Source organism: Barbus barbus (genome assembly GCF_936440315.1).
Source record: "Barbus barbus genome assembly, chromosome: 36".
In the NCBI taxonomy this organism is placed as follows: domain Eukaryota; kingdom Metazoa; phylum Chordata; class Actinopteri; order Cypriniformes; family Cyprinidae; genus Barbus; species Barbus barbus.
The window spans coordinates 16,600,987-16,626,231 of NC_136714.1; the positions used below are offsets into that span (position 1 = coordinate 16,600,987).

Below are 25,245 nucleotides of genomic sequence, written 5' to 3' on the forward strand. Positions count from 1 at the left end.
CCCTTTTAAATCTCTCTCTCTGTTAGATGGGCTACACACCCTTACATGTGGCATGTCATTATGGGAACATAAAGATGGTGAAGTTCTTACTCCAGCAGCAAGCACATGTTAACAGCAAGACAAGAGTGAGTGCTACAACTCTGTCTTGTACACACTACACAGGCCTCTTTTCGCACACTTTTCAGTGTCAATATGTATTTCTGCAATCTCATTTTCCCTGATCTGTCTTTTCCAGTTGGGATACACTCCTTTACATCAAGCAGCCCAGCAGGGTCATACAGACATCGTCACCCTGCTGCTAAAACATGGAGCCCTCCCCAATGAAATCACCACTGTGAGCAGACCCTCTTCTTCATACTTAAAATTAAATTTTTCTCATAAAAAATTTAATATATTTTTGCTGTCAAGCTGTTATTTAATAATCAACCTGCTGAAAAGAGCAGCATGACTGATTACCAGAGTACAGTGAACCTAAAAAGTATTTGGAAACTTCAGTTTATATATTATATTATATTATGTTATATTATATTCACTTTTATATTTAATATTTTAATATGTAATAATTATTTATATATAGAGACAGATAAAATATTTTATTATCAGACACAGATGTGAGATTTAGTAACCTGACTGTGTTATCTGTGGCAGAATGGGACGTCACCTCTGGGTATCGCTAAGCGGCTAGGCTACATCTCTGTGATTGATGTACTGAAACTGGTGACTGAGGAATCCGTATCTATGGTGAGAGCCGTTTGTGTCTCATTAACACTATCTGGTCTGAATTTGTGATTTCAATCTTCAAGACTTTTTATTCCATCATCTTTCACCTCTGGTTAATCTGGTTGTCATCTCTGATTTGCCATCTCGATTCATTCACATATTCCCTCTCTATCCCTCAGATCACCACCGAGAAGCATCGCATGAGTTTCCCGGAGACGGTGGATGAAATACTGGATGTGTCGGAAGATGAAGGTGCGTACAGGTGGCTCAGATTGGATTTAGCCTGAAGGATCATGCAGTAAATGCCGCATTAAAGCACTGATTCTCAGCTGCTGTGACAAGGTCTCAGTGCCGTGTGGTTGGTGCTAGACTCTCGATTATAAACACAAGCCAGTAGGCAGATGAGTTGGTAGGTCATAACCCAAAAGTGACAGTCGGACGTGAACTAGAGATTAGAGATGTTGTCACACTCATAGTGCTGTTTTGACTACTTTATACACATATAATTATTTATGTATATTAAAGCATTTTGTGTATAACATGAAGCATTTAAATTTAAATTTCACTCTGTTTTTCACACAGTTATCATATGACTTCAAAAGATTTGGAATATAACACTTGATTGGATTGTACCACATTTAAGACAATTTTGTGGTGCTTTTATGTCTTTTTTGATGCTTGATAGTCATTGGTCACCACCCAGTTTTATTGTAAAGAAAAGAGCAGCTTGGACATTCTGCTAAATATTTCCTTATGTGTTTTACAGAAGAAAGAAAGTTTGGAAAGACAAAGTTTGGACAGGGCTATTACATTTTTAATTGATCCTTTCCCTTCCTTGGCTCTAATCATTAAGTTTGTTTGTTTCTTCTGAGAGATGATTGATAAATTTCCATTTATTCAGGACTTTAATGGATTGAAAAAGCAAAAGCAAGTATTTCATGATAATCTAAACCTACTGTAAATCTACGGTAGCCAGCCTGAAATGTTCCTTCTTCCTTCCTGCTGTAGGAGTTGCTCAGCTAACATTAGGTAGGAGCGTCTCCCTCTCTCTGGCTTGGTTGTCCGGTTCTCAGTGGTTCGTGAAACGTGTGCCTCCATTTCAAGCACTCTCATCTTGTCTCTGGCCCTCAAGTCTCTCTAACCGCTCTCTATTCTAACATGTTGCTTCGTGTTATTATGGCGTCAGTCCCTCATCATCCTGTGGTCATGATGTTTCTTTTCCTTTACTGACAGTAACATGTGTTTGTGGATCCATTATTGACAGGACTGCACCTGAAATTTACGTTGTGTTCTCTGTTTGTTCTAAGGGTGTTTCTTCAACTATGGGCACTTTTGGCCCTGTGCAATAAATAAACACACTTAAAACTTTTTTCTGCAAGTCAATTTCCAACATATATTATAAAGGTGAAGTGACATACTGCCAATCTCTAACCATTAGGCCACGACTTCCCCTTATTATTATATTATATTATGTTATATAAAAAATATATATTTTATGTGTTTATATTATTTTTAATGTGTATATATGTAAAACAAGACAAGTAAAAACAACTATTATATTATATATTATATTCAATATGTTTATATATATATATTTATATATTTATAAAAAAACAACTGCTGGGACATAATAGTGCCTGTAGTTAAGAAACACTCATAGATGAGGTTCTCTTTATCCAAACACTATGGGAGTCACACTGGGAGTGGATAATTTTAGTAATTGACTAATGATGATTATTTGACTCAGCAGAGGGCTCCAAAATGAACTGTCACTATGGCTGTTTAACGCGTCTCTGAACACCTGTGATTAAGCCCCTACAATAACACCAAACTATCTCTCCCATGCAGATTAAGTGTGATCTTCTCTGCACTACCAGGCATGCCCACTTCAGTAACCAATACCATGCAATCTTATCTTGTCTTGATTTCTTCATGTTTTCCATTGGCTCTGTGTGTGTATGATTTCATTGCTTGGACTTGGTGAATGAGTGAAGGTTCTTGTATGTGCTCAACTGGGAATGATGGTGGATTGTAAATGATGAAATAACTTCTAAACTTTTTTCCTTTCTATTAATCCTTTTTTTCCTGCAAACCTCCTACATCAGTGTCTCTGACATATTTGGTGCTGTATGTAGGTGATGAACTTCTCGGGATGGACGGAGCTCGCTATTTGAAGCTGGATGACCTGAAAGACCAGGATGATGATTTTCTGTCCCCTAAGAAAACCCTGAGAGACTTTGAGAGCGGGATGGGCACGACGTAGGTCACAAGAGCAACAAATTTGTCCTTTGGCTAAGATTCTATTACAGTTAGATTACAAATATCTCCTTCATTCTCTCCAGACCTTACTCACCCGCAATTCCCAGAATTCCATGTGTGTCACCTGAAACTGTCATGTTGGACCAGGTATTGATCTTTTTCGCTTCATGTGCTGAAATAAGAAATTTTCCTTACTAAATAATCCAGGTCTGGTGGTTTCTTGCTGGTCAACTTTGTTAAGTGACTCCAAGGCCCCTCATTGTCCACAGCAATATTCAAAGGCACCCTTAGCCCTAGTTTTGTAAAAAAAAAAATACATGGTCAAATTTCAGGATTCTTGAGGTGTTAAGAGCTGAATGTTCTTGATGGTTGCTACTCTTTTTAACAAATTAATTTATGTAACTTGTCCAGTCATTTGTGATGTACTGGATAAGGATTAAGGATAATGATTTTTTTAAATATTAAAAAAACCCACAATTTCTTCCTGTTACAACATTTTAGAGCTTTGTATAACAAAACAAACAAACAAAAAAGCCCATGGATTATTTTAATGCTTGTTTTTTCTTATTTGAAGTAATTTTGAGCCCCACTTGAACGTTTGCCGAGGCCCCCTAGTGGACTCCAGCCTGGTAGACCATCTTTTCCAAGCTTGTTAGGACCGCTAGACCATCTTGGCAAAAATGGAAGGAGCTTGAGTTAGTTAACCCTGTTCCAAAACATCTTAACCAGCTGCTGTGACCTGGTTTTCCAAGCAGTTGTCTCTTTCTCTCTCTTAGTCTCATAAAGCTGTCATTGTACCTTTGTTTGTGTATGTGTCTTTGTGTCTGTGTGATCTGTGCTACTCCTGTGTGTCTGCAGCACACACCTGTCCCTTTGCCAAAGGAGTATGACGAGGACTCTCTAATCCCCAGTAGTCCAGCCACAGAGACCTCAGACAACGTTAGCCCAGTGGCCAGCCCCATCCATACTGGGTCAGTGCACATATTTCACAACAACCCTTGCTAATGGCTTCTCACCGCTTTTATCTCCGTATTTATCTGTTGGTCATAAATGCTTATTTTTATACCTGTCTTCACTGTCATCAAGTGTCTAGGATGTAGGTTCTTTTGAAGATGTTTTAGCTTTATACTGGGCTTCCGGCTGTTTTGAAAAGTCATTGAGCCGGGTTTGCTCACTGGCTGGTTGTTTGACAGGTTTCTGGTCAGCTTCATGGTGGACGCGAGAGGCGGCTCCATGCGTGGCAGCAGACATAATGGTCTGCGTGTGATCATCCCGCCGCGCACCTGTGCCGCCCCCACACGTATCACCTGCCGTCTGGTCAAACCACAGAAACTTACCACCCCACCTCCTCTTGTGGAGGGAGAGGGACTCGCGTCTCGTATTATCTCTCTAGGGCCTTCCAGTATGCAGTTTCTGGGGTAAGGGTCCGTGTGTGCGTGCATATGCTTTAACGATTATGGTTCTGCTATTTTGGTTCCATAATGATTCAATTAATACTTGTCACTGCAAAAAATATGTTCTTAGTTTCTTTTTTACTTAGTATTTCATTCTTACTTGTTTACCAGTACATATATCTAAACACTCAAGATACATTAACCTGAGAAGCAAGTTTATCAAAATAAAGTGGGTTTATGCTAAAACAAAAAATATATATATATATATATAAAAAATTCAGTGGAGTAAGAAAAACAAACTTGTTTTCTCTTTGAATTAAGTTTATTTTTCTGACCCCACTGGCAGTTTTTTTTTTTTTTTTAAGTGTAAACTTAATTTTGATACTTTTTTTTCAGAAAACAAGACTTCTAAGCAAATCTGAATTTGTATATTGATATGTCTTGATTTAAGAATTTTTCAACATTTGTACTGAAAACCAGACAAAAATACTGAGTAAAATTATTTTTTGTAGTGCTTATAGTAGAACTAAATAAATACAGAATTAAAAGAATATTTGCGAATAAATATTATTGTATTCACTCAGAATCTAGTTGTCAAATAAAGATATTTTAAGATTTCTGACAAAAGAACACTAATAATAAATCACATAATAATATAATACAATATAATGTAATATAATATAATATTTGACCTAGTTTATTGTCTACTATTCTACTATATTTTTTATATTACTTTACTTTTATTTTATTATTTTTTTATATATGGTTAGGTATTTAAAGGGGTCATATGATGCTTTTTATAGATCATTATTTTGTGTATTTGGTGTAACAGAATATGTTGACATTTTTTTGTTCAAAAAACATTATTTTTCAAATACTGTACATTTTTGTATGTCCTCTATGCCCCGCCTCTCTCAAACGTGTCATTTTCTACAAAGTCTCTCTTTCCGGCAAGTGCTGTCTGCTCTGATTGGCCAACTAGCACAGTGCATTGTTATTGGCCGAACACTACAAGCCGCGTCAGAAATGTAATACCCCTTTCCATAATCGCGAGCTTCAGCTTTCAAAATTATAGTAAAGACAGTAAATAATGTCCTTAGTTTTACCATCAGTTCAAGCCCGAGAGTGGAACAGAGTCACGTGACAGACACAGTGATGAAGCTCGTATGTGTTTGCAGTACACAAGCCGCAATTGTGTGACCATTTCTCCCTCTCTCACACACACGAGCACAGACACACACGACGCGCAAAATTCCACATTTAAACAGTCAATAGCAAATACTTCAACTAATACCAAAACATACTTACAGTCGCTGATTCAGAAGCGCCAGATTGTCATAGCAAAGTCAGAATTACCTCCTCTCCTAGGTTCACGAAACGGTCGTTCATAAAATGCATTGCTGTTCTGTTGTAAGTAATCTTAATGATTCCTAAATGCATCTACTTTCTGAAGGCCAAATAAAGTGCTTTTGCTTTCTCCTAGAAACACACAGCATCTCCCTGACATGGCTGCATCAACACTACTGCGGTTACTGAAACCACGCTTTCTTTCTTTGCGTGAACATTTGGGCTGCATTACACAAATATTTCCACAATGTGACGTAGAGATGTGGGGGCGTGTTTAAATGAGCCGTTTTAGGGGGGTGTGGCAGAGTCTTAACTTTGATAAAGAATATCTCTTTGGTTTTGAGACTTTAGTCTTTGCAACTTCAGGGATCTTATCTATGCACAATCAGCTTGTAACACTCCAAAGAGAAAGGAAAACTTGAAATCGCATCATATGACCCCTTTAAGAAATGTATATTCTTTTTGGATATTCTTCTTCTTTTCTTTCTATTGTGCTGCTGTGCCAAGTGGACTTTCTTCTATCAATCAATTAAGGAACAATACAATACAATAACTAATGCTTTTTGCACCTCCCCATCATCTCCTTTAGGCCAGTGATAGTGGAGATCCCTCATTTTGCGTCCTTGAGCCGAGGTGATCGGGAACTAGTTGTTCTCCGAAGTGAGAATGGCTCTGTATGGAAAGAGCATCGGAACCGCTATGGCGATGACGTTCTTGAGACCATCCTTAATGGAATGGATGAAGGTAGTCTTAAGTTTCACTGAGGAATTCCCATAAGCCTTTTTTAGTTTTATTTTCTCTTTTAGTTATGTAGCAGGTTCTAACAGACAAATTACATATCACTTTACACTGCACCAACAATTTCTGTAAGACTGACCTTATGACCTTGTAATCTCTTGGTGCTTTCATTAGATCTGGAAAGTCAGGAGGAGCTGGAGAAGAAAAGAATCCGCCGCATCATCTCCACAGACTTCCCTCTCTACTTCGCTGTGGTGTCACGTATCCAGCAGGAGAGTGATCTTATAGGTCCAGAGGGAGGTCAGCTGACAAGTAAGCTGGTGCCCCAGGTTCAGGCCATTTTCCCTGACACGGCGGTCACTAAGAGGGTCCGACTTGGCCTACAGGTGAGATTTCAGGAGTTTCATGATGTAGACATTGACAGTGAAGCAATATCAGCATACAATATTGAATTTATGATTCATACAGAATATACGATTACAGCCCTATTAGCCCATTCAAACTGAACTTGCACTTAATCAGCACTCATAAGGTGATTATGAGTGATACTTCAAAAAAAGTTATCTTTGTTAATAAAATTGATAATTATGTATTGCAAGAGAAAAATGTTTATCTAAAATTCTGTAAACATTGTCATAAAAATAAAACATGAAAATTATATAATAATTTAATAATTCTTATTATTGTTTATAATTATATATTAATTAAAAAATATTGTTTCAAGGTTGCTACATAAATTCAGCAGAGACTGAAAATGAATTCAGAATTAAATGATTTATTAACCCTTTTTTACTTTTTTCCCACCTATTCTTTCTACCCAGGCTCAGCCAATCCCTGATGAGCTGCTGACTCGGCATTTAGGAAACCAGGCCACATTCAGTCCCGTTGTGACAGTGGAGCCTCGTCGACGCAAATTCCACCGACCAATCGGGCTGCGTATCCCTTTGCCTCCATCCTGGAGGGAGAGTCCACGTGATGCCGGCGAGGGAGACACTACCAGCCTCCGCCTCCTCTGTAGTGTTATTGGTACGGTCCGGTCCTGATCTATTTCAAAGAAAACATTGTCTGAAATTGATATTTATGTTTTTGGGAAAGGCAGATTGTCTTGAACGCCAGTCTTTTTCAGCCTCAGTCAGATTTGATGTAGCTGCCCTGCTGCCAAGCTGCTTGGAAAAGGCTGAAACAGACTGGTGTCCTGCCTGGAGAGAGACACTAGGATAAAGATAGACTCAGCAAGTTCATTCCAGATGGTATTGGTTGAAAAAAAAAGGGTTTTATAAAAAGCTGTAAACCTTCTGCAGGTGGCACTGCTCCTGCTCAGTGGGAAGACATCACTGGCACTACCAAGCTCATGTATTCCCACAACTGTGCCAACTTCACCACCAATGTATCCGCAAGGTGAGACACAAAAGCATGCAAGAATAGAGCACCCAGGGGCAAATTTACTAAACAACTGCATTATTTTGTGCATTGCATGTATTTCAGCACAGAAATATGCATAGTATTTACTAACTACATGCAATATGTTTTAACCAGTCACCATGTGTGCTGAAATAGCACTAGATCATGAATATTATTAGATTCAACTTTATTGTCATTGCACATGTAAGGTACAGGGCAACGAAATGCAGTTAGCATCTAACCAGAAGTGCAATACGCAGGATATACAGTGCCTACAATATGTTACATATGTACAGAAATATACAGATAAGGCAGTACTATGGACATAATTTACTATCAGTATGATATACAGATGGGTGATATGAATATACTATACAGATGGATTATACAGTAAATGTATGTACACTATGAGCAAAAACTATGAACATAATTACAAATGGATATGAATAAGCTATACATTAAGATATATAAACACTAGTGCAATGAACACTGAAAGTGCATAGAAAGTACAAATTTCCAGTACATAGTACTCAGTGTGTAGATGTTTTATTTTTTTTTAAACCGATTTACTGATGGGGAGGGGTGAAGAGTTTGTAGTAGTGTGTGAGGGGGTATCATCGGGCAGAGTTCAGTAGGGAGACAGCTGTAGGGAAAAAGCTGTTCCTGAGTCTGCTGGTCTTTGTTCGGAGGCTCCTGAAGCGCCTCCCAGAGGACAGTAAGTTAAACAGTCTATGGTCAGGGTGAGAGGAGTCCTTAAGAATGCCGCGAGCTCGACGTAAACAGCATTTTCTCTGGACGTCCTCAATGGCAGGAAGTGGTGTCCCTGTGATGCGTTGGGCGGTTTTCATCACCCTCTGCAGTGCCTTGCGGTCAGCAACTGAGCAGTTCCCATAACAGACTGTGATACAGTTGGTCAGGATGCTTTCGATCACACACCAGTAGAAGTTCACCAGGATGGCTGGAGACAAGTGGTTCTTCTTCAGTGTCCTAAGGAAGAAGAGGCGTTGGTGAGCCTTCTTGACTAGGCTGGATGTGTTGGTGGTCCAGGTCAGGTCCTCCGAGATGTGGCTTCCCAGGAACTTGAAGCTGGAGACACGTTCAACAACCATCCCGTTAATGTGGATGGGGTCATGCGTGCCACTTATGTTCTTCCTGAAGTCCACAATAAGTTATTTTGTCTTGCTGGTGTTGAGGAGCAGGCTATTGTCAGCGCACCATGCAGCCAGGTGCTGTACCTCCTCCCTGTAGGCAGTCTCATCGTTGTCTCTGATGAGGCCAATCACTGTGGTGTCATCAGCAAACTTGATGATGGCGTTGGATCCATGCACAGGCCTGCAGTCATGGGTGTAGAGGGAGTAGAGAAATGGGCTCAGCACACAGCCCTGTGGTACGCCGGTGTTGAGTGTGATGGTGGTGGAGCAGGTGTGGCCTGACCTAACATGCTGAGGTCTGTTGGTCAGAAAGTCCATAATCCAGCTGCAGAGGGAGGTGTTCACACCCAAGTCTCCAAGTTTAGTGGTCAGCTTGGAGGGAATGACGGTGTTGAATGCTGAGCTGAAATCAACAAACAACATCTGTACATATGTGTTGTTGTTATCCAAGTGTGTGAGTACCGAGTGCAGTACTGTGTATACTGCATCCTCAGTGCTCCTATTGCTTCGATTGCTTCAATTTTGGCAAATTGGTGTGGGTCCAGTGTGAGTGGGAGGCAGTTCTTGAGGTGTGCTAGGACCAGTCGCTCAAAGCACTTCATAACATTGGGTGTGAGTGCTACGGGGCGGTAGTCATTCAGGCACGTCGGGGAGGAGTGTTTCGGCACTGGCACAATGGATGTGGACTTAAAGCATGTTGGCACAGTTGCTTGGGTGAGGGACAGGTTGCAAATGTCTGTGAAGACCCCTGCGAGTTGCTCTGCACATATCCTGAGCACACGACCAGGAATGCTGTCGGGGCCAGCAGCCTTGCGTGCATTGATCCGGCTCAATGCTGTGCAGACATCTGTGGAGGTAAGTTTGGGGGTCTGATGGTCTCCTGAGAGTGTGATCTTGGTGGCTGTCTCCTTGTTGTTATTGTCAAAGTGAGCATAAAAGTAATTTAGCTCATTAAGGAAGGAAACGTCTGTGACCGTCGGAGTGGAGTTGCATGGCTTGTAGTCACTGACCTGGATGCGCTGCCACATGCGTCGGGGGTCAGAGTTGGAAAAATGTTCCTCTACCTTTAGCTTGTAGCAGTGCTTGGCCTTCTTGATGCCCCTCTTCAGGTTAGCCCTGGATATGCTGTAGGCCTGAGCGTCATCTAATCTGAAAGCATTCAGATTTAGTCCATAGATTGCACTGTAGATTTAGTCCATAGATTGCACTGTATTCACAAATCTCAGCAATTTTGTTTTGTTTTTGTTTGGTTTGGGTTTATTTTTTTGTTTAGTTTTTTTACTATGTTTAAAAATAGGCTATAAATGTTATTTTTTTGTTTAATTGTGTTTATTTATTTATTGTTTCATTTTTGTTGTCGTTTCGTTTTGTTATTTGTATCCACTTTCTAATCATAATTTTGTTTGGTTTGTTTTTTTGTTTTTTTTTACCATTTTAGTTTTTTTCACTATGTTTAAAAATAGGCAGTAAATATTATTTTTGTTTTATTGTATTGTTTTTTTGTTTTATTTATTTATAGTTTAATTTTTGTTTTTGTTTCGTTTTGTTGTTTGTATCCACTTTCTAATCAAAAAAGGCTTCATTACACCATAGACAGTGTGTGCAAGGAAACAATGCCATCACTGTTGCAATTCATTCTTGCTGAATTCACCTCTCAGGTTCATGGTAGCCACCACTGCAACCCATAGACCTGTCACAGATTTATATTTATACGCATTTACAAGTAAACATTGTCTCTTGTGACCCAATTTTCTGATCTCTATGGTATGTGTGTCTGTCCTCTGTTTCACCGCAGGTTCTGGCTGGCGGACTGTCCACGAACGGCGGAGGCTGTGACCTTCGCCAACCTGCTGTACCGTGAGCTGATGTCAGTTCCGTACATGGCCAAATTTGTGGTATTTGCTAAGATGAATGATGCCAGAGAGGGCCGTCTGCGCTGTTACTGCATGACCGATGACAAAATAGACAAAACCCTTGAGCTGCATGAGAACTTCTCCGAAGTGGCCCGCAGCAGAGATATAGAGGTTAGCTAACATAAAATCATATCCATGCAGCCGTGTACACATGCATGTGTGTGTACAAACATAAAACTAACTCACTGCATTAATGCTAAGTCACTGCTCTCCTTGTGTTTCTCCTTCCGTCTCCACCCACAGGTGATGGAGGGGATGCCGCTGCACTTAGAATGTTCTGGAAACCTGGTGCCTGTGAGGAAAGCCACCCAGCAGCCACGTAGCTTCAGTTTCCAAGCCTTCAGAGACAACCGGCTACCTGTCTCTGTAAAGGTCGGTTTGTCGGTCTTTCTCTTATTTATTTCTGTCCATCTGTGAGTGTGTCTTAGGAAATATAGGTTAAGAAGTTCATGCCAACTTAATTTCTTAAAACTTAAGTCTCAATAATTTGCTTTTTTCAGTCAACCTACACATATTTCATCACTCGTCATTAAACGCGTGTCATTTTTGTGTGTGAGTGTGTGTTAGCATTGTTAACCACTTTGTCTGATCATCTTTAGTTTTAGTTTTATGTACTCCCTAATGTCTTCGGTAGGGCTGCACATGTATTCAATTAAATCATCATAAAATCAATATGGTAATATGGCTTAGTGTGACCCCAGAGCATCAGTAAGCGGTTCAGGATGTGGCTTGGTTTGCATTTTGCTCTGCAATTCCTTTATATCGTCCAATGTGAACGCAAAGTGCTTCAGATTCACTATATTTTTTATATTTTTACATTAATGCAATTTCAAACATTTTTCCACTACAATTTATTATGAAAATCTAATAATGTGACACAGGAGAGGCGATAACAGTAAAAAAAATATATATTGCAGAAAATGGTTTTATACTATTATACAATAAATTATATTATTGTAATATGCTAGATAATATTAATAAATATTATTAGAATAAACAGTTACAATTATTATTATTAATAATTGAAAAAGATGAAGAAGAATAGTTTATTATGTATAATTTATTATGTGAAGGTAATATGAAACTCTAATAATGCAGAAAAATTACAAACAATGTTTTTATAATATATGTTGTAATAAATTACATTATTTTATTTTCTAGACAATATTAATAAATCATATTCTAATATAGAATTCTTCTTTCTATTATTATTATTAACAGTAATAATTATAATGTTCAGGTAGTGTGGTTTTATTAAAAAAGTGAAAAAAGAGTGAAAAGTGGACAAAAGAGATAAAGTGGACAAAATTTATTCTAAAAATCTAATGATTTGTCACAAGAGAAGAGATGAAAGCAAGATGATATAACAAATACTAAGATTTTTTTATTTAGATCATATTAATAGATCATATTAATATACTACTGCTGCAAATAATAATCATGTTCAAGTGGTGTTTAAAAAAAAAAGATGTGTGAGTGTAAAGTGGACAAAAAGAGATAAAGAAACTGTGTGATACTTTCAGGTCCACTTCCAGTCTGCATGCAAAATGAACAGTTTTATTTATTTATTTTTTAACTCAGTTTGCTTTTCAGTCACTTCTTTTTCAGAGAACTTAAGTGTGAATCCCTTAAACAGTAGTAGAGCGTGACTTGATTTTGAAACAACAGACATTGTCTTATGGTTTTTTGCGAGCCGCTGTTTCAGTGTGATTTGACGCTTTTTTTGTTGTTCTTTAAATCAGCAATATGAGTTATTAAACCTTTATCAATTGCAGCTGGAATAACAATCACAATATTTGTCAATATTTTTTGTCCAAATGGTGCAGTCCTAGTCCTCAGTGTCTCTGATTTCCCCCAGTGCTGTCTTTCTCTCTCTCCACTTGTCTCCCTCCCTCCCTCCCTCCCTCCATTTGTTTGTCTGTCATTGTGGCTTCCACTCGCACCTTTTTCTGTAATCGGTCAGCCTCAGACAAGCTGCTCTGTGTTGTATTTTTGGCTCTGTGGTGTAGCGGTTCACCTCGTAACTGTTGAATTAGTCTCGTGAGCATGCCCTTAACTTTTTCACCTTCTAGCCTGCCTGCCAGTCTATCTGCCTGCCTGTCTGTATGTCTGTCTCACTGTCTCTCTCTCTCTCTCTCACGGTCACTCTCTTACTGTCTGATCTCACAGACGGCCAGGTAAAAGTGAAGGTAAATCTCTCTCTGTCTCTCGCCTGCCTATGGACTGCCTCCATCCCCTTCCCCACCACCCGCCAACCTGTATGAGTCACAGCCAGGCAGCTGCTCTGTCTAACACTCTTTAATCTTTCTCTTTCTCTACCTCTCTTTCACTCCCTTTATTCATCTTCCCCTTCTCTTTTGTTCTCATTCGACCCTTCGCCTCGTTTTCACCCCTCTGTTCTCCTCTCTCCATCTGTTCCTCCCTCCCTCTCTATTTCCCCTGGCTCATCAGGTGAGAGACGCCAATAAGGAAGCCACCGGGTTCCTGTCCTTCCTGCGCAAGTCTACTAAGTACGAGGACACGCAGCACGTGCTGTGCAACCTCAACATCACCATGCCTCCCTGCATCAAGGTGTCGTCGCTGTTCATTTCCTCTGTGATCAGTAACACCTGCTCTTGTTCTCATGAACAAAACTAGTTTGCATGTCTGTGTTTTTGTCACTCAGCCTCGGTAAAAATTTCAAATCAAATTCCCTATTGATTTTTGGGCTGAATCCAACTTAGGAGACCTCTGAGAACTCCAATCCCATGTGTATTTTTCAAAACGTGTCAACTCGCTTGACAAACATTAATCTTATTGTACCTCCTGCTGCATAATCATTAGGAAATGTAGACCTTTTGTCAACTTTTTTAGTAAATAGCTGTTGTTGGTTAAAGGGCTGCCTGGAATCACATTCAACATGAAAACTAAACTAAAATGTTGTGATAAAAACTAATAAATAAATAAATAAAATGTAATAATTATTTAAAAAGATAATTAATAGTTAAATTTTTGGTCACTGAAACAAGTCTGAGTTTGTTTTTTTGTTAAGATGACTCAAGTAATGTTCATTAACTTAAATATTAGCACTTAAATATTAATACAGTAGAGCGTGGGCAAGACTTGACTTAATTTGGTAACAAAAGGCATTGCTTTACTGGTTTTTGAGAGCTGAGAGCTGATGTTTCAATGTGATGTTATGCTTTTTGCTGTTTATGTCAGCATCATAAGATTTTTTATTTTTCATATCGCAGTTGGAATCACAGTCACATTATTTGTATGTGAAAACAACATTAAAATATTGTCATATTGTATGAATTAAAATATATATAATAAAATATATTATTTATAATTAAATAAATGTTATTTGGGGATATGTGTATTTTGTTTTAAAAAATACATCAAAAATTTAAATTGTTTGGGAACCTAATCTTGTCTAAATAAATTATTTATTTATTTTTGACAATTTAAACTAAAATGACACTCAAAAATGTTTTTTTTAACTGATCTCCAGCTCATAATGGAGTTCTTGTCACTTTACTGTACAAGATGTCTAGAGTGGACCATTTAACTCTAGGATTCAATTAAACTGCATAATTAAAGGAATTATAATTCTTCTTCAGGGCACATGGCATTCAGGATGTGTCTAGAGATATCTCAAGATATTCCTTAACCTGTTAACCCGCATCGGCCCGCGGGCGGGCCGGAAGGGCGTGGTCGGGCGTGGTCGGACTTTTTATTACCTTTGTTTTAGAACAATATTCAATCAATTATCATTAACTATATATCATTTGAAAGCTAAAACACTCAAGATTAACGATGTGAGCTTGTTTTTGAAATCAATACACCAGAGAGGAAAGGGTTAACAGAAATGCTGAAAGACCGGCCATTTAAAATGAACAAAGCGAACCGCAGTACTCACGTTTGATCGCCAATAGCGCTGGTCAGCTCAGACTATTCCAAGACACACCAGCATACATTTCAAGAGAAGGGTCCACTCTTCAAAATGCATCCACTTTTTAATCCAAAACAACGAAAAAATAGGGGAAAACACGATAGATCCTCCTTTGTTTACATAAGCGATTCGAGTTATAGGTATCGATAGCGTCCATTTTCCAATAAATATCGATTATAATTCGTATTCCAGCTTTGAAACGCCATCTATTTCCAGCAGAATCGTCTCTTCCGAGTAAGAATAGCCCTCCCTCGTCTCTCTCCTTCAATCGCAGGAGCTGTTATAACCCGGGACAGTAAGCGCGTCCGTGAATGGGTCAGCGAGGTGTCAATCCGGACACATCACAATAGGGGTGTTTGAACCCAGCCAATGCCTCGCCAGCACAGTTTTGATGGATGGAAGTATTAGCCAACCACAAGGACGTTTAAAGTGATTGACAGTTTGAATAGTTTACGTAAGATTGTTTAGAGAATAGCTCGGCGTATTGTCCGTGTGTTTTCGTGCGCTCTCGGGTTACGCATGAAGCGTACACATAATGGCGTCGCAGCGCTACACAGACTGGCTATCAGCGAACAGATGTTGTCCAAAGCTCACATCTGAATCTCTCCATCGTGGATCTTCGACTTGAGAAGTGTTTCTGTGGCGTTTGGTGGTGTTTTGGAGGACGTGGGGAGAAAAATGGCTAATTTAGTAGCCGAATACGCGCTGAGATCGCTGGGAAGCGTGGATAGCATTAGCACGTAAGTGTCTCCACCCTCCTCTTGAATGTTTATGTGTCTTTATCATGTATTTGCAGCTTTTGTTTCATGTTAGCTGTTTTAGATTCTAAAAATGACAACGGAGAGGGATAATATGAGGGGATTACATGAGTTTTGTTCGTGTGGGTGGGTGGGTGTGTTTGTTTGTGGGTATGTCCCGGTTATTGTGTGTGTGTGCGTGCGCGCGTGTGTGTGTGTGTGTGTGTGTACAAAATGTAAACAGTGTTGCAAGTTTGATTTGTTTTGCTTACACACTTTCTCACTCTTTTTCTCTCACTCTTCCCTGTCTTTTCAGAGGTCTGGTGAATCCAGATGGTCAGAAAAAAAACCATTTTAGTGGCTGCTAGAGCGTCTTCCTCCACTGTAAATACTGTAAATAGTTTTTTTTTTTTTATTATTTAGTAATATTAGTAATAGTAATCTATTACTATATTAGTAAAATAGTAATATTCATAATATTCACCATATAAAATAAATAAAAAATACAAATGTTGTAAAAACAATGTATTTTGCATGTTTTGTGTTTTCACTAGTTCAAAAATGATCAAATCTGTTTTGGTTCACTGTTTTCATTATTGGAATTGTTCAGAATAAAGACTGTTTAGTTATGTTCAAATTCTGAAATAGTTTTGTGTTTTTTTGTGGTTTCATTGGTAGAGCAGTTCTGAATTGATATACATATGTAGTATGCAGTGTCTTATGGAGTCTCTAAATAGCATTTTTGAAAGGATTCCTAGACTTTTCTTGAAATAAAATATCCAAATGACTTTTCCAAAGCTTTTCTTGAAATGAAATACCATAAAGATGTACTTTCTGTAAGTCTTTACCTATAAAAAATGTATTATTTCATATTTTATTTCAGGAAATATTTAGGCGTTTTTTTTCAAAAATGCCATTTGTAGACTAACCAAATGACTAAATGAGTCAGCACTACAAATGCTGTTCAGAAATAGTTTTTTATTGTGTGTTTTGGTGGGCAGAGCAGTTCTGAATTGATATACATATATGTATTATGTAGTTTTGACTCATTTGGACATTTGTTTACAAAGTGTCTATTTGGGGTCTCCAAATGGCTTTTTTGAAAGGACGCCTAGATTTTTTTTAAATAAAAGCTTACAGAAACTACATTTTTGGGAGTATCATCCTCAAATTTGAATCAAAACATGGTCAGATGTTCAGCTTTATCTTTATGGTGTTTTCAGGCCTTTGGCATGAAAGTCTCATCCATTTTTCCCTTAGTGAGCTTCATTAAAACATATCGCGAGTCAATTTCATGTATATTTTACCTTGTTTTACTCTATTGCTATACTAATTTTGAGTTATTATGACTCTAGAGTAACAAAGGATCAAGTGTCTAGTTTCAAACAACACCAGATTTTTAAATATAGACCTTAGGGTTCAAGAGCTACAGACATTTTTATTTGGTTATATCGTTTTTTACAAAATGCTCAAAAATAGGGGCGCAGGGTAACAGGTTAAAGGTTATGGTTCAGGCTACAGAAATAATAGTCATTCAAAATGGTACTTAAATGGATTAAAATTAAATGAGAAGTTATTTTTGAGACTCTACATTAGATTTGTGCCTTAAAAATAAATGATGTTGATGTTGCTTTCATCCCATTTCCCCCCAATTTTTAAAAAAATATATCTCGTAAACATACCCATTTTAGAAAAAGGAGAAATGCAAATAAAAAAGGATGCAGTTGGTGTTTCAGATGTAATATTGTCTCCAGATTCTCTTTCTGTGTATTATAACACCTTCAAGCAATTTTTATACATAAGCACTTTGCCTTGATGTGAATTTACATGCTCTGATAAATACTGTATGAAAGACAAAACTTCAGCACTGTATTTACTCAGTATTTTTGTCTTAGGTGGTGGGTAGCGATGAGCGGCGGAGAACGTTGACTCCTCTCGCCCTGAGGGAGAGGTACAGCGCCCTGAACGAGCCTGGCCTGGGTAAGATATAGCGGCACCATGACGTGTCCCCTCAGGTGTGGGGGGGCTTCTGAATGCTGTGCCCATATCCTTGCTTCTATACCTGCCCACTCTCTCATGCATGGCTGTAATTGGGCATTGGATGCTGAGCACTGCTCTCTTTCATGAGGGTGATGCTGGGATTGGGCTCAGAGGGGCCACTACTTACACAAACAATTCAGAGAAACCCTTGTATTTACTGAGCGAATGAGCAGTAATGTAGCGCATGGTGATGGTTTGATTCCAGCATAAATACTCTTAGCATGGCAAGCTCCTGCTTTGAGAATGAGCTTTAAAGGGAAAGGACTGCTAAAAACTGCTTGTTTAGAGGTGTTGAAGGTGGGGGAGTGATTATAGAAAGGGTCCAGGAGGTTCGAATCAGCTTTGCCATCCAAAACACATCGCATCTTCGTTGTTCTTGAAGCAGATGAAGCCAACTAATGTATGTAGAGCACAGATTTTGACCAGATCTTGGTAAGTGATGACCAATGTTATCATTTCAGTCACCAGTTGTAACTAATCTTGGTCATTTTATTGTATCTGGGCATTTTTACAAGGTGTTTTACCGTATAGTGGCTGTAATATGTCCATTACATTAATTTCATATACAGTTCTCAATGAAAACTGTAGATTTCTAGAAGAGGCTGTTTTCATTATATTATGTTATAGATCTTTATTGACAAGATCTTTACTGAACATGTTCGTTATTCATCTATATATATATATATACCAACCCCAAGTATACACTACTGTTCAAAAGTTAGAGTTGGAAAGATTTTTATTTTTATTCTGCAAGGATGCATTCAATTAATCAAACATGACAGTGAAGACATTTATGATTTTACAAAAGATTTCAGTTTCAAATAAATACTCTTCTTTTGAACTTCTATTCATCAAAGTATCCGGACAAAAAAAAATGTATCATGATTTTCACAAAAATGTTAAGCTGCAATAATAATATAATATGTTTCTTGAGGAGTAAATTAGTATATTAAAATGATTTCTGAAAGATCATGTGACACTGAAGACTCGAGTAATGAGTACAGCTTTCCTGTAGCTCAAATAGTAGAGCATGGTGCTAGCAACGCCAAGATCATGGGTTCGATTCCCAGGGAAAGCAAGAGCTGGTAAAATGTAAAAACTGTAACTTGAATGTAAGTTGCTTTGCGTCTGCTAAATGTGTAAATGTAATGATAAATTACATTTTAAAAGATATTAAAATAGAAAAAAAAAAATTTGGGATTATTATTACTGTATTTTTGATGTATGTCTTTGTTAGCATCATTTAAAATCTTACTAATCCTAAACTTTTAAATGGTGGTGCATATGTTCAGTTCTTTATATATGACAGTTAAGATCATATATCAACTAACCCCAAATATATGGCCATATTGTTATTGTGATCTATAGTCTATATTGTATTACGTCTCTTGGGTTTTTTAGTGATAACCACAGTGAAATATATATTATCCACTAGATAGCTGGGTATGTTATTAAAGTGGTTCATCATTGGACTGTCAGTGGAAAAAGTGATATATTTTGTCTTTGATTCAGCCACTGTGAATGCCATGGAGAGAACCGAGCTAAAGATCACAGTAATAGCAGAACAGCTGGGACTGAGCTGGACCGGTAAAAGCTTTACTTCTTGTCTCTCTTTTCATTACCTCTCAGTTTTTCCCTTAACTCACATTTTATAAGTGCTTTTGTCTGTTTTCATTTATAGAGCTGGCGAGGGAGCTGCAGTTCAGTATGGATGACATTAACCGGATCAGAGTGGAGAATCCCAACTCTCTCCTGGACCAGAGTTCAGCTCTGCTCAACCTGTGGGTCAGCCGAGAGGGCAAGAAGGCCAAGAGTGAGGGTCCATAATTACCGTTCTACATCTTTGTGGCTTTATACATCAGGATTATTATCATAAACCAAGATGAAACCTATTGATTTAAAAACCCTGAACTGGAATAAAATAATACATGAAAGCTGAACATTAATCTAAAACAAAACTAAACTAAAAACGTGGATAAAAGAGAAAAATAACAGTATTTATTCATCACTGTTAATGTCAGTCAATAAAAACACAACTGTTCATTTGAATTCATATTATTTTGTTTTAATAATGTATTAGTAGATATTGAAATGAACATTTAATAAGCAATAAATGCTTTTAAAGTATTTTTCATTGTTAATATTAATGTAGTTAACTAATGTTAACAAATAGTTACTGTTTGTAACTGTTTCCTTGTATTTGTATACTCCTCAATCATCACATCTTCAGTGGAGAACCTTTATGGAGCTTTGAGGAACATTGACCGGTCAGATATTGTGAAGTCTCTGGAGGCTCAGGCTCTGCAGGTGCTTCCCGAAGCGGTGGAGGAAGGAGCCTGCAGACTGGTTGATTGTGACTCCACTCTGCTTTCCCCTAGTGTCGTCAATGGTAAGAACAGCCTGCAGCTTGCACCAATCTTCTAATCCAATGGACTGCTATCTGTGAACTGACATTAGACACCAAGTAAACCAAGGCTTAGATGTTTGAAGCTGCATGGGTTGGCCACTAATTGCATACTATCTCTAGTCTCCCAAAATCCTGAGCATGAAATTTAAGTTGAAAGAACGTCTGAGACAGGATTTAATGATAATTTTTTCTCTGCTTTTCAAATTTTTGTCAATGATCACCATTTTCCATTCATTACTAAACAAACCTCTCAGTAGCGAATGTCATGTGACGGCATTACTTGACATATATGAGATTTCAAATCTCCTTGAATGCAAAAGGTACTCCCAGAGTATCATAAATGGTATTATAGCAAATGCAAATACAAATGTGTATGGTAATATAGCAGCATATACATAATATAAATATTATACATAATTATAGTAATATATATATTAGAGGTGGGCGATATGACCAAAATCTTATATCACGATATAGTTATTTTTGCTTTATATAAGGTCTTTATGACATCAACATTTTTGATACCATAGAAATTTCATAATTCTTGTCATCAGTGTCAATATCATTTTGTAAAAAACTAGTACTAGCCTAAATAAAAAAAAAAAACCTCAAGCGTACTGAAGACAAGTAAACAGTCAGCGATTAATTAAGAATAAGAAACTAATTACAAGCAATAAGACAAAAAAATAGAGTAGAACAAATTTTTTAAAAACATTTACGTATATTCTATAAAGTAATCAAATGTATGAAAACACTGCATATTCTTCACTGTGTAAATTAATTATATATTTCTTCTTATTAAAGTTACAAAAGTGATTTAGTCAAGAGCAGTGAGAAATTTTCCCTCTTTTGTTCCCTCTTTGATTAACATGGAATATTTGACTGCTGTCACTTTAAGAGCTGCCCGGATCCAGTATACTGTTAGACGTGTTTTCTTTCTCAGCTGTTTGCTTTAACTTAAAGGTGCCATAGAATGCATTGATACAATATTTTAAATTGTTCTCTGATATCTACATAGAAGGTATGTGGCTTAGGTAAGGGCAAAAATTTTACATATGCATTTACAACCCTAGGATTTCTCCCTATAATGAAATGGTCTGTTATTGGCTTATTTGGAAGGGTCATGAATAATAATGTAGAGCTCTGCTCTGATTGGCTGTTTCACAGTGCGGCTCATTTCAGTAGCTCACAGGAAGGAAATACAGGGAGGCAAATATATATTTCAATACTTTCTCTCGCAGTTATATCGTTGGGTAATTATACTGTATATAAAATGCGGGCATCAGGGACCCGCTATTAATATGAGGGGCACTGAAACTGCTTTCAGATGCATTACTTTCACTTTCGAGATTCGCGATCGCACAAACTCTGTTTATACTACAGCGCGGCAGTATTAACCACACATTTTACAAGATCAGATGCTTGTCAGTGGTGCTCAGGATCTGTAAATCATTCGCCATCAACTCTCCTTACTCTGTTTATGGTACGTGAAATCTTACGTACTGTAATGTAACAGGCTACCGCTAGCAAGAAGCTAACCATGTCCCTTTAGTGGCTCGCGCTATTTTATTAGAACGCGTTATTTGCTTTCCGTGCCTTTCTGAATACAGTCACCAACCCATCCCTGCACTTCACACCCCCTGCACAGCCTGGAACATAACATTTATTTCCATGATCTGCCATTTTCGCTGTTGTCCTCGCTAGTTTCTTCACAATACCTGCAGAACTTCTGATGGTTCGGCTGGCCTAGAACATGGGCGGGTATATGCAAATGTTGAGGGCGTAACTTTTAGTGATCCCGACTGTTATGTCACAGTCGGTGTTATGTTCTGATTCGCCTATTTTTCAGTGGTCTTTTTTATTCACGAGATTAACATAAGAAGGAGGTGTTTGAGGCTCAAAACAAAACAATGTGAAACAAAGTGTTTGAGGCTCACTGTATGTTATTTCCATGTACAGAACTCTTATTATTCAACTATGCCAAGGTAAATACAGTTTTCCATTCTATGACACCTTTAAGAAATTACTGTGTTTTTGAGGTTACTTGCAAAGATGGGCATTTTGACACATGCAAATGTGTGTATTTAACCGTTCAAGGCCTATAAAGCAGCAAAAATAATACTCCTGCTCTCTATGAGCACCATCTTCAAGCCTATCTCTCAGACACGCACATATAGCAAAATGAGCTCTCTTTTGCTGCTGATTGCATTGCAGTGGCTTAAAATGACTTGTTTTTAAACTGCTATGCTTAAAAACGTGTACAAATAATACATTTTCATAACCACGTAGCACAGCAATGTCACGTGAGCATGTAATCGCGAAAGAGACAATAGTCCAAAATCTCTAGCGGTTGACAAATGTGACCCTGGACAACAAAACCAGTCTTGTCGCTGGGGTATATTTGTAGCAATAGCCAAAAACACATTGTATGGGTCAAAATTATACATTTTTCTTTTATGCCAAAAATATAAGGATATTAAGTAAACATCATGTTCCATGAAGATATTTTGTAAATTTCTTACCTTAAATATATCAAAACGTCATTTTTGATTAGTAATATGCATTGCTAAGAGCTTTATTTGGACAACTTTAAAGGCGATTTTCTTTTTTTTTTGCACCCTCAGATTCCAGATTTTCAAATAGATGTATCGCGGCCACTATAATTTTATAATTTTAAATTTATAAAATTATAATATAGAGTAGCACAATAGCATAATAAGTATGGTCAATGCAATTGGAAAATAATAAATAAAGGGAAAAATTACATTGGGAATTTTTTATGGTTATATTTATTTTATATTCATGGAGTGAAGCATGCAAAATTGACATAGGATGGAGCAGTGGTGCGAGCAAATGGCAAGAGTTAAATTGTAGCAGTTATGCTCCAGAAAAAAAATTGAATGTGCTTTGGGATACCAAAGTGTATTTTTTCAAATATGCCAGTGAGGGACAGATAGGAGTATGCAGGCTCGTATAGATACTTCAAGAGAAAACAACATACTTGTGTCTGCGGCTGTCCGTGTCTCTTTTCCTCCTTCTCTCTTTCTCTAAACATGTCATCTGCAGCCCAGCCGCCCTACTCTTCCTCCTCACAGCTCTCCTCTTCGACCTCCGACCTCATAATGACCTCCTCTGGGCCTCCTCTTTTCCTGTCATTCTTTGTTTTGTTTTGTTTTCTAGTTCCCATTTTGTGTGGGAGCTGTGCTGTGTCTGTATGCATGCGCATGCTGCTTGACGTGCTCTATTTTGTCGTTTCTGGAAAAAAAATGTACTTGTGAGGCCTTTAAGTAAAAAGAGGCCTTTGTTTATGTTGCTCTATAACAAACGTGTGTATGCATGGCATGCTCTCAAAATATGGGTTTCTTCCTGTGTATATTTTCACTAATTGTTTTCCTGAGTGGCGGTGAATTCCTGAATTTCAGTAACTCTTCTTCTCATCTTTGGTGAATATATTAACATTGGGCCCTGCTGTTCTGTTTACATAATGCGCTGGAAAATGGGTCTGTGACCATATCATGTTGCAGAAGCATTTTTGGAGCGTTATGTGTCAACTGATTTATTGCTGTTGGTGTGTTTCAAGTGTGTTTGTGTGTCACACATTGATTGTGTGACACCATTTTCAACCGCAGAGCTGTATTCACAAACATGAAAATTGTGTAACTATTAGCACCCTCTTGTAGCTAAAACCACAAAGAATATTTCGCAATTTTTATAAACTTTATTTTTCGAGGCTAATCACTTTCTCCTGGCTGAAAGAGACCAAAATGGCTGCATTAAACAATTCAGATACAACATTCGCATAAAATTATCACACGATATAAGTGAATGCAGTCCTGATTTGTATGTGTGTGGGGGAAGAAATATCTAACCTTCAGGCCATATAAGATAATCAGATCACTCAGATGTTGTGTGTTATAGCAAGATGTTTCAGAGCCATAATTTTGTGTTGTGTGTGTTGTGCAGTAATGCGATGTGTGTTTGAGTGTGTTTATATTTATTTGCATGCGTACCTGTGTAGGTGGGCGTCTGTTTTTGTGAGTGAGTTTTAAGATTTATGTCTTCATATGTGGCTTTTGTACATAACGATGAACAAAGTTTTTACACATTTGTCCCTTGTTGTGTTGCTTATTTGTATTGGAGTGACAGTAGATTTATTGTGTCTCACAGTGTGCACTGTGTGCGTCTGACTCACATGTGTGTATTCTCATTACTGGGGGCACAGTGAAGGTCTCCACTAATTCATCGCTGTAAATCATCCTCATTCTCTTCTGCAATATTTCTTCATTTCTTCTTATCATTATCATTCCAATACAACAGTAATACATCATCCATCCAACCATGGAACTATCCATGCATCCATCCACCTACATATACAGCTACAACATTTGCTCATATGGTGCCAGTTGTTGGATAAATTAGTAAAATTAATAACAGTATAATGCTACAACAAATCTATTGGCAAGCTTTTTGTTTTCTCAACTTTTAGTTGTTGTTTTGTGTCTTTAGGTGATTCTGTCCATATTATTATGGTCTAAATTAGTTCAAACTTACTAAATGTGAATAGTAACATTTTGGTTATGTATTGCATTATATCATGTGTTTTCAGTTAATGCATTCCCATACTTTGTTTAAATGCTTACAATGCAAAGCTAAAAATAATATTTATTGAAGTACAGAGTCATATGCGTTAAATAAACTTTAGTTTCTTAGCAAAGCTTTGATTGCTATAAGCTTTGCTTTAAGTTAGTATTCTATTTTTAGTTAATGCATATTTTCACTGTCTCAAAAATTAATCTAAAATCAAACAATAATTTGTGAACACCCTGCAGTAGAGCTGTGGACTCCCAGACTCCAGAAATATAATACAGAAATGATAAAATAGCCATGATTGATGATTATATTTCACTTTATTTTTGATGTTTTTTTTAATATGTATTATAATATGTATTTTTGTTGTGCTGTAAGAATGAAGAAGTACATAAAAAAACAGCAAAGTTGGTAGCAGAGTTGCAGAGTTGGTCCCTGTTACACCTTAAGATCCAGAAAGCCTATTTAAAACTATTGTGTGTTCTTATTAATCATGCATACTGTTGCACACATTTCATGCAAATACAAGTCAGTTATGTATATTGCAATTCCATGCAATTTTCCATGCATTTGAACAATCCCAGGAATGTGTATCCAACATTATGATCATACACACA

General features: G+C 37.6%; 1 protein-coding gene across 1 annotated transcript in view; it reads left to right on the top strand.

Moving 5' to 3' along the window:
* Positions 1-25,245, top strand: part of ank1b (ankyrin 1, erythrocytic b) — a gene marked incomplete at its 5' end in the record, with an annotated part of 78,732 nt that overhangs the window by 45,947 nt on the left and 7,540 nt on the right. The window contains 20 exons of the mRNA XM_079394770.1: positions 27-125; positions 236-334; positions 649-741; positions 900-972; positions 1,729-1,749; positions 2,856-2,979; positions 3,063-3,126; positions 3,838-3,950; positions 4,173-4,397; positions 6,310-6,464; positions 6,633-6,844; positions 7,280-7,484; positions 7,760-7,856; positions 10,806-11,034; positions 11,167-11,295; positions 13,375-13,494; positions 17,490-17,574; positions 19,147-19,221; positions 19,316-19,447; positions 19,865-20,023. Coding sequence (XP_079250896.1) covers positions 27-125; positions 236-334; positions 649-741; positions 900-972; positions 1,729-1,749; positions 2,856-2,979; positions 3,063-3,126; positions 3,838-3,950; positions 4,173-4,397; positions 6,310-6,464; positions 6,633-6,844; positions 7,280-7,484; positions 7,760-7,856; positions 10,806-11,034; positions 11,167-11,295; positions 13,375-13,494; positions 17,490-17,574; positions 19,147-19,221; positions 19,316-19,447; positions 19,865-20,023 — 2,509 coding nt within the window. The remainder of the gene's footprint in view (positions 1-26; positions 126-235; positions 335-648; positions 742-899; positions 973-1,728; positions 1,750-2,855; positions 2,980-3,062; positions 3,127-3,837; positions 3,951-4,172; positions 4,398-6,309; positions 6,465-6,632; positions 6,845-7,279; positions 7,485-7,759; positions 7,857-10,805; positions 11,035-11,166; positions 11,296-13,374; positions 13,495-17,489; positions 17,575-19,146; positions 19,222-19,315; positions 19,448-19,864; positions 20,024-25,245) is intronic.